Source organism: Pleuronectes platessa, chromosome 15 (assembly GCF_947347685.1).
Source record: "Pleuronectes platessa chromosome 15, fPlePla1.1, whole genome shotgun sequence".
Classification (NCBI taxonomy): domain Eukaryota; kingdom Metazoa; phylum Chordata; class Actinopteri; order Pleuronectiformes; family Pleuronectidae; genus Pleuronectes; species Pleuronectes platessa.
Window position 1 is genome coordinate 3,559,016 of NC_070640.1, and position 10,428 is coordinate 3,569,443.

General features: G+C 42.6%; 1 protein-coding gene across 1 annotated transcript; it reads right to left on the reverse strand.

The window, feature by feature from the left end:
- Positions 1–996: 996 nt before the first annotated feature.
- On the reverse strand, positions 997–10,307 carry LOC128457344 (smoothelin-like protein 2). The gene is made up of 12 exons (XM_053441995.1): positions 9,674–10,307; positions 4,810–4,870; positions 4,592–4,735; positions 4,239–4,379; positions 3,925–4,056; positions 3,363–3,515; positions 3,197–3,259; positions 3,010–3,067; positions 2,775–2,900; positions 2,579–2,693; positions 2,244–2,395; positions 997–1,466 (listed from the first exon to the last, which is right to left on the reverse strand). Exons 1-12 carry the CDS (start codon positions 10,196–10,198, stop codon positions 1,340–1,342), a joined length of 1,797 nt encoding a protein of 598 aa, XP_053297970.1. The 5' UTR covers positions 10,199–10,307; the 3' UTR covers positions 997–1,339.
- Positions 10,308–10,428: the final 121 nt, after the last annotated feature.

A 10,428-nucleotide genomic window follows, 5' to 3' on the forward strand; every position in this document is an offset into this window, starting at 1 on the left:
TATTTTTCATATTCTATTTTTGTTTCCTATTTAGATATTCTATACATTTATACACCAACAAATTCCTTCTAATTCAAATTCTGATTAGAACTCGTTTTCGGTCAGTGGCACTGTGCACTAAACAGATTCCACCAGTAGATGGCGACGTAAACTCGTGGTAAAAACCTGAAGCTCATTTCAACAAATCTTATTCTGAAAATTTGTAGACATGATTTTTTCTAAAAAAGCTTTATTTAAAACATTAAGACAGCATCATACCACTGCATAAGTATGGCCATTTCTTTTTTAATTCTCTTATTTTACTTGCACATTTTCTCAAGACACCGGTCACTAACAATTGATTCATTTCTCAAGTAATACTGTTTAGACCATAAAATGTCAGCATTTTATTATCATCACATAGTCTATGAAAGATCAGAAAATCGTCCTTTTTCACTCCATTTAGTTGGAGCCTTAATGACTTTGACTAATGTGATTGCCTGCTGTGAAAAAGGCGTGTTGTAAAAACTGATCCGTTCAAGTTCCTCAGAATCATTTGCTGCATCTTTGGAAGTCAAAACACCCAACACTTCATTTTTTCAGTGAATTAAAACTGATTTTTTGAACACACTTCTTGAAAATCTACCCAAACAGTTCCTGATTATGTTGGAACTCATCAGTTATAACTGCAGCTGTGTCATTAAAAGGTTAAGATTTAGATTTATCTTCAAATGTTTTCTTTTCCCTTTTGTGTCAAACGTTGTTGTGTGGAAACACCTTCAATCACCGTTATTCAGTGTTTAATATTTACAGTATCACACTTACACTCTACGTCCTGATCATTGTTCTTTGTTATGCAGTTGGTCAGAATCATAAAAACATAAAGAATCATTAGAAAACTGCTTTATTTCAAGATTTAAAAGGCAAAACTTCCATTTATTGTTCCTGCAGCATCTCGACACTTCATAAACCTCTCATATGTAACTTCACTCATTCACATCCCTGTCGACAGCCGTTTTACAAACTATTAACTTGTTCTTTCACTTCCTTTTGTTTTCTTTTATTTCAAAAAGCCTCTTGTAAATACAGAAATGATCGGAGCCGCACACGTCGTAAGACAAAGCATTATTAGAAATCAGTTGTCTGCAATAAATACTGAAGGAAATGAGGGTGAACACACACACACAGTATAAAACTGATCAAATGGGACTGAAGGGATTTGAGCAGGAGGGGTTTCTTATTGCTTTACATCGTCAGAGGCTGATTTTAGGCTTGACATTAATTCAGCCGATCAAAAGTGATCACGTCACTCTGTGGTTTAAAAAAACATCTGGACTTCTTCATCTACTCTGATACAGAGTTATTCAAACTGCTTCAGGTGGCTGTAGAGCGACTGGACGTATGTGAACACACACATGGGGTCGGGCCTCTCTCCCATCACCATCATGTCCTCCACCTCGATCAGGCGGAGACAGTCGGCCTGCTGCCTGGAACAAGGAAGCACGGTCATAAAGATGAATAAAATATAAAGTGATTCAAAAGGAATAAATAATAGATGTGATGAAACAATCAGCACATCCTGCTTTGTGCTGCAGTTAAACCGGAGCCTGTTAATGTTGTTCTACCAGGATTGGCTGCAGTTCATCTAATGAGCAGAAGTCGAGTTTTTCAATGGAGCCAAAAAGCTAAAATAATGATTTACTTGTGCTCCTAGAAGAAAAGGACATTTTATAAAAATTTTGTTAATCGTCTTATTTAATTGAACTATATCTACTGTCTATCCTTTATTTCAAATCATAAAGAAAAGGAAGAGTTGTGGTTAGAGTGTCTCTTTCACAACCCAGATGTAGTGAGGGTGGAAGTTTCTTTATATATACTAAATATTCTCTACTTTAACATATCTTCATGTTGCCATGCACATCTGCGACTGGGCCTCAGCAGCCTCACAGATCTGCTCTTTGTCTGAACTCAAGAAATTTAAGACCTGAGTTTGTTTTGAAACAGTCAAGTTTGTGTCTGTTTTTCATTAAGACTCAAATACTTTCTGATATAAGTTGTCTAAACTGTTCGGGAGTGTTTTAAAGTTGGTTTTGGCCGTGTTGCATGATCTCACAGTTCAGGTTTAAGTTCCTCAAATTTCATTTTCCATCACAAAAACTTGCATCTGCCAGCAAACTAAACTTCTTTCCTTCTGTAAATCTGAATTACCTGAGTTACAACAGCACAAACACACTCACACACACACAGTCACACACTGGGCTTACTCTGCAGTGGTGAACGCCAGTCCCAAGTTGTGTTTGCGGTTGGCGGAGCTCAGTTCGTTGTAGTCGAACTCCAGAGGGAAGAAGGAGTGAACCAGGGCACAGAACGCCATGCCGTCGCTCCAGCTGGACGAGAAGTTCTGGATGTCGATGTTCTGAAAGTGAAAATAACACGGTTCAGTGTTCAGGTCCGATCTCATCTCATGAACAGGGACACAGACGTTTCTTTGAAAGGCTCATATGGGTAGATACTTATTGGCTGACCGATAAATCAGTCGCTCGGTAGTTACAACATAACAGATTTAAGATGTGTAGTATCTTATTCCCAGTTTTCTCACCTGATATCCAATCGTTTTCGAGCGGCACCACTCCAAGAGAATCTGTTTGATCCCACCGGCGCTGGAGACTCCGAAGCTCTGAGAGCGTTTCAGTTTGGGCTTCGAGTCCTTCGGCCTGTTCGAGAGAGAAGCAGCTCGTCACTTGTGTCCATGGCTGGATCAGGATTAAATGGAGAAATGGTTCAGTCCCACTCACTTGGTCGGTTCTGAGTTCATCCTTTCGAAGAGAGCTCGTTTGGCCTGAGCCCCGTTGGAGCGGGGGAGCGATTGAGACTTCATCAGGTCCTGTTTGAACTCGACTCCTCCAGGTTTGTTCGTCTTCCTGTGGAGAAACAACAAGTCGCCCACGTGGCTTTAAACCGACAGAGACACAACACCAGTCAAAGCAAAGTGAATAAGAATCAAACACAAGATTCATGGTAAAAACTCACTTGTCCAAATTAGGTGAGAAACCAGATTTGATGATGGATTTGGAGGGAAGCAATTTTTCTACATTTGGAGAAAAACAGAAGATTTGAATTATTAAATCACAAAAACTAAAGATTCTACAGTGGATTTAAAAAAGTTGAAAGCCTCAGTGAACTGTTTCAGGCCTAATGAGGGTGGGGTGGGTTTTACCTGCAGGCTGAGGAAAGCTCACACTCCTCTTCAGACTGGGACTGGGTGTTTTCAGAACTGGAACTGGATCAATGAGGAAAAACACATTTTTTGAAGAGATGAAAGGAAATAGAGGAATTGAAAAAACATCTACGACTTTACTCCTGAGTCAAATCCTGAAACTCACTACGTTTAAAGGGATACTCTCCGGGTTTCACTGTCGGGTCCGTGGACGCTAACAGACCCGGAGACGACTGAGCTGGTGAAGCTGAGGACGAAGACTCTGTGATGGGTTTGGTTGCAGCAGGAAGAGGAAGGTGTGGTTTGGGTTCACCAGCGTCTAATGAAAAAAGAAATGAAGCACATTAAAATCTACAGATGAATCTAAATCATGAGAACATCAGGATACTGCAGCCATGTGATGTTCCCACCACGTCTAAATGGAAATCCTCTTCCAGAGCCCGGATCCTTCGCTCCAGGTGAAGCTGCACATGAGGAGATGGAAAACAAGGAATTTAGGCACAAATGGAGTGAAGAGAAAATCATAATATGATGAGATGAGGTTGCATTTGAGTGTTTTTGAGTCTATACCATGATTGAATTGAACAATCATTTTTTTAGGGGGAAAAGTGTTTAAAGTGTCAGTTGAAGTTGACGCTCTGAACAAAAATAAGATAAAACAAAATCTAGAAAAGGCTCAAATAATTTTTATTCTTCACTTGCTCCCACTATCCACAAATGAAACCTACTGGGAGTTGGAGCCTCTGCAGCTCTGGGCTCTGCTGCAGGACCCTGAGCAGCTCTGGAGCTCAGCGGAGCCTCAGGAGCAGGTTTGGTTTTCATGGCAGTGACGGGCAGATGCGGCAGAGGCTCGTCAGCATCTGAAAGAGGAAGAATCTGGATAAAGAGTGAAGTCAAAGTGTAACGGATGTTGAACACGATCAGACACTGAGACTCTATTAACGTCCATGAATTATATCTTCATCTCCCTGGAGGATGACCACCTGGGACGAGTCTCGAGAGAAACAGCTGCATCCATGAGAAACTGAAATCCTCCACTCACCACAGTTAGCAGCAAGCTCTACTGGTTTCACTGGAGCCACAGAGGCTGGATACTGGGAGACAGAAGGAGCCTCGGAGCTGCTTTTTGTCATGGACGTGAGAGGAAAGGAGGGTTTGTTCAGAAGATCCGATTCTTCCTGTTCTGAAAGAGAAAATGTGGATTGAGTTCTGAGGAGCGAAGATAAACAGTATTTTCACATGTGACATGAATTATTACAGATTTTCAGGTATAAATGCACAATAACTTCACTTGTCTATAATAAACTATTTGTTAAATTATAGTTTTATATTCTAAAGTTGTTTATTTCATTTTGTATAACATTTAAAAGGTGACGTGACCTCCAGTGAACCAACCTGTCCCTGTCACTGTCTCTGCTGCAGCCTGAGGGGAACTCGTGATGACAGGAGCTTCAGGGTTTGGTTTGGTGACGGAGGCGAGAGCCTGAGGAGCAGCTCCATCACCTCCAGCTGCATCACCAACATCCACTGGGGAGCTTTCTGAAACAGCAGGAGCACAGGTTAGCTCTGGTCTTCAGGTGACTGGTGTGAAACCTGTCAGACCATCAGCCCACCTGGTTTCCCGTTCTCCTCTGGAGCTGCGGTGACTTTCTTCTCTCCCTTTGCGTCAGTGCCCTGCTCAGGAAAGACAAGAAGTTCAAAACATGCCATTCTTAGAAGGGTGGAGAGTTTTCATGTGTAAGTCCAGGACTGAAAGAGGAAACCAGAGTAATGGAGGAGTGATGTGATACACAACATCATCCAGTATGAAGAGTTAGATGATTTATACTCATGCACACAGAGACGTGTAGGGATCCGGGCTCATGTTGTCTGCTTGTGTCTGTTCACTTAACATCAGCGTAATTTTTTATTGCGCTTTGTTTTTATTGCCTCAAACGAAGGATTAAGCTAAAAACACTGAACAGATTTAGTGGAAGGAGACGGCACAGGTCAGGAGAGAAGTTGTTAAGTGTTGGAGTGGATCTGAACAAAGGGGCGGAGCAAGGATTTTTTTTTAATCACTTTGTGTAACATTGCGAGAAAAGATTTTATATTTTTTATCAATTTCTCAGAAAACATTCATTGATCTGGATGAAAACCATCAGGATTACTCAGGGAACAGATGTCTGAGAATGTGATTGAATCGAAGTGACTATTGGGCCTTCGCAGAGGTTTGTGCTCTACTTGTTGGTTTCTTTATGTGTCAGCAGGATTACAAACAAACTGCAGAACTGATTTCTACCAAACTTGGTGGTGGGAAAGAACACTGGTTTAGTCAGGAATAAGTATTTGTTTTAGAAGAACTTTGTATTTTCTTTTATATTTCTGCTCTTTGAACTAGATAATAATATGTAGGATTTTTTGGGCCCTGGTAAATATGTATGTACTCCATTGAATTAGATGCAAGTACTTTAATATTGATCTCCATTTCTCCGTTGTGCTTTTCTGACTTTTCAAAGTGGTCAAACCAGCTTTCCTTCATTTGGCTGGAGCTTGAACCCGTCAGGGGAGTGAGTGATGCAAAGTGAAAGTGTGAGTGTGTTTGCCTCAGCAACACTGATCCGCTCACAACCAACAAACAGAAGTCAGTTTTAAATCTGTTGGTGTGTGTGTGTGTGTGTGTGTGTGTGTGTGCTCCTCAGCTGTCCACTGCTGAAACCTTCTCCTTTCATGACAGCTGGAGCCAACAAACCCATGTTCCCTCCGTGAGCCTATTTTAGATTTTGCAATCAGCCCCTTTGCGAGAGTTTCCGCTCAACTCCTCTTACATCCCGATATAGCCCCAAATAGATGCTTTGGAAATCAGGGAGTTGGACTGAGCCGCTCAACCAGCACCTCGGTATATCAGCCAGAAGCTCCGTCCTGCATTTAGCCCCCCCACACCCCCCCTCACCCCTCTGCAACCCTTTGCTTTCCAGAGACATGCAGTTGCCTGGCAGCCTCATAATAAAGCCGCTGCACTCAGTCAACTCGTCACCACGGAGGAGATAAGACCCCGCACTGATCTGTGGGCTCCAGGAGCAGCAGCGTGATATCACCGTCTGACCCTGTTAATCACTTCAACCTCTGGGTTTACATCCAGGTCGACTCGGGCTGCTTCGAGACATGTTAACATGGCACGTGCATTGGTGAAGAGGTGAGAGGAAAAAGATCCTCAGGGTTAAACGATGAAATAAAACCTAACATTTTAACATTTTAACCTTTATGATTGCAAATGTCAAACACTAAACCAGCATTAACTTTCCAGCGAGTAGATGCACACACGTCCCCCGACCAGACAACCTGGAGACAAATAAAAACCCAGACGACCAAGTGTTGCATCTTTTTTAACCTTCAACATTTTGACACGATCAACAGATTCAATGAGCTTGTTGAAGGAGGTTTGTTCCTCTGCAGTTTGAGGTCAACGCTGCTTCTGAGCATCTTTTCATTGAGCTCCTTGTTTTTTGTTTTAAGGTCACAACTTCACTTTGAGTCCAGATCATTCCTGCTCCAGTGCCGAGTGGCACAGAGACGATAAGCTGACAGATTGCACAAGCACCTGTCAAGATGTGCTCAATTCAAGTTGCCGGAGCTAATGTAGGTCAGATATGAGATAAAGGACGGGAAGAAACAAGTTGAAGAGTATTATGGAAACAGATATAACTCAGTAGAGCACATACTTCTGTAAAAAGTCCAACAGTCTCTTTAAATTCAACCAAGCTGCACCATCTATTGCACGCTGATGAATCTGAATTATTCCCTGGAAAATGTGTTAAAAATATACAAAATGCAATGTTAAAGAAAGTGAAAAGTAAGCTGGCTCAGCCCATTAGAGTTTGTTGGCTTCCACCTAGTGTCATGGAAATCTGCTCAGCAGTTTTCATCTGAGATGAAAGTCACATTAACTTCATACGATTCATCGGAGGAGGACGTTGACAGATTTTCAGGAGCTGGCACCTAGTGGACATTAGTGATATGACATCATGAGACGTTTTGGCTTCAGCTTAATGGAAACATGAGACATGGACATTTTATAAAAGGCACAATTTCAACTCGGAGACATCAGTGGTGTTGTGCCGATCTGTTGTCGGTTTTGGAAAGTTACAAAAACTATTGGATTCCCCAGTTAGCTCGACTATCGCTAGCTGAGCTGCGCGGGAAAAATATTAACAGCTTAAAAACGATGATGAGATCAAATTTATTAAATGAAGGGGCTATCTTGTCGTACGTCAGAGTGGGGGGGGGGGGGGGGGGGCTGGGAGAAGACCGGGTGACCTCAGCGGAGAGGAATGTTGGCAGGGCGTGTGTTTCGACAGAACAGCTGGTCGTCCCGCTCGGGGTGTGAGATGTAAACGGAAAATTAACTTTCCACTCGGGGATTCGAGAGGTGGAGAGCAAGTGGAGGACAGGAAATTATTTATACACACTTAAAATTTATGTGTGAGTTACATCAAAAACAATTAGCTTGACGATTTATCAGTCTGTCGGCCGATATGAGCCTTTCATGGACATGTCTGTTTCTGCATTGATGTTAAATAAGTTATATTTTACAGAATAAACAATGCAAACATATATTCTTGGATATTTTCTTGAATAAATTTACATTTGTTTGGTTGTATTTTTTGTATTTATAATATAATAACAAAGTTTATGCCTACAATGTCCTAAGAGTTTGATAATGTAGGAATCAATGCAGTTTTCTTCTATGTATAGATGGGCCTTGATATCTGTATTGGAAATTCTTTACTCCACAATATTGGTTTCTGCATCGACCCCCAAATATCCCTAGCACCTGGGCTGTGATATAAAGCAGTGCACTCTCTCTGTTTGTGGTGAGTGTTTCAGTTCTAACTTAATAAGCAGGTATCGTTTATGAATTGATAAGTTAGACTTGCACTTCTCGCCCCTCTGCGTTCACACGGCATGTTTTCACCGTACGCTGTTTAAAGATGAGCTGAAGTCAGAGTGGAGCGTGCTGAGCCTCCAAAGAGATGCAGTCTGAAATCACTCAGCCAAAAATACACGTGGCCTTTGGAGGACCTGCGGTTATGGAAGCAGGTCATAGAGGGCTGCGGTGGGGGGGTGGGGTCATTTTTAAGATTTTGTAATTTTCCGAATAAATAGAGGTAGAGGTATAATTTTAAAATCGTTATTAATATTGGTCTCAGCTGAAGGTATTTCCTGGCAGGTGATGCAGAGCCTATAAGTCAGTGCTTATACAACGTCCCCCCCCCCCCCGCCCTCCCATAGGTTAAATATACATTAGACAAACATATTGCAGAGTCCTCAGATTCTCGCCACAAATCCTGATTCTTATAGACTGAGGTTTTTATAGAAGAGGTATAAACTGAGTTCCTGAGCCCGTCTGATCTTTACAAGGATTATTATTTTACAGGCCCAGCTTCCGTTACACTATCGGGGACGTACACATTTCCAGTCACGACATTTAGGCAGAGGAATGTCACCCCCGTGTTGTGATGGATGAGAGCGCTGGTGTCTTGATGGATGATCTACGCAGAGCTAAAAACAATGTGCCCAGGAGAGGAAGATGACCAGGGTCAGGTGCGACAAATATTCACGGCACAAGTGTTTTTTTAAAAGTCGCCCCTCGAAAGTCGGGTTGGATTTCCTCGGCGTGGTCGAGTTCTCCGGATACTTTGGCCCAGTTCAAGAAGAAGTTGACACGGCAGCTACTTGATTCATTTCAGTGAGGTCACTGTGTTGATGTAATGTGGGTCAGGAGGAAGAAAGTTACACTAGGTTTAAAGAGTACTGAGACTGAGGTCAGTTCAATGTTAATCTCACTGGTTTTGTGATGGAGGATTAAATGGTTTTCACTGGAGCCAGAGGCCGAAAGTAAAAACGTTCAATACCAATAAATCAATTGCTCAATAAATGTTTTTTGATTACAATCCATTAATTATTCCCTATTTAATAAGAATGTACAAAAAAAACTGTCTTATGTGCCAATATTAAAGAAAGTGTAGAAAAAATCCTGATCTGCACCAAAATGTAATGACTTCCTTTGTATAAACAAACAAACAAACAAACAAACATAATTTCCTTGATGGAGGTAAAAAATAAGAAACAAACCAAATAGATTAAACTTAAATAAAGAAAATAAACCTTTTACCTTAGATTTAAACATAAATGTAAATAAATCTTATGTCTGTGAACGGTTTGTATCGGCCGACTCGTACATCGGTCAGACTCCAATTGTCACTGGGATAATTTAACGGGGTTGTAAAAATGACAGTATAATAAACCAAGGTGCTGAGTGGTGGCATCTGATAATCCTTCACACTCATGCACGTGTCATTAGGAGGAAGCTGCAGGTGAACAACGACAGAGTGAATAAAACATCTTTCTCACACCCTGAACATCATGTGCACCTTCTTCGGCAGCTTGAAACCAGTTTTATTTTGTCTGCTGTAGAAAAACACAAAGTTTACTCACGTTGAGGTCCCCATGTCTCTTTGCTCTCCATGGAGGAGGTGCTGGGGTGTTTCTGGGACCAGCACCAGGAGCAGGAGGAGCAGGAGCGTGGCCCGATCCTCCACTGGACCCAGCTGGATCAGAGTATGAAGACAGACTGGACAGGCTGTCTTCTGACCTCCGAGATGAGAGCGAAGACGTCTTGTCTTCCTGGGTCTTGGATTGTATCTGTGCATGTCCATTCTCTAAACTACTCCCCTCGTTCTTCCCCTTCACTTCAGCAGGACTCCTGTCCACTGTTAGTCCGGCGATGCCCTCCACCAGGCGGCTGAGAACCTCCAGCCTGGCTCTGAGCTGCAGGTTCTCCTCCTCCAGCCGGGTCACCGCCTCGGCCAGGGGCCCGTTGGAGACGCACAGCTCGTCTATCCTCTGTTCTATACGCTGCTTGAAAGCACTGACGTCCACGTGCACCTCCTTCACCGCAGCCTGCAAGGTGGACTTGAATTGAACCAGGGCGTCCTGAACACCTTCTGTAGTGACATCCATGATTCAGATCCCAGAGTCTCCAGTTCAGAACCAGGGTGGTCGACAAGGAGCTCAGACACCGAACCTTCCTACTTGTCTTGTCTTTCCTCTACTCACTCCTTCCCTCAGTTACCTGCAGTGCTCCATGTCAGCTCTCCAGTAAACTTCAAGATCCAAATAGGTTTTGAAGGATGACTTGAGGGGGGGTGGGGGGTCACAAGATATCTCGGTCCTAGAGTCCCATCAAGCTC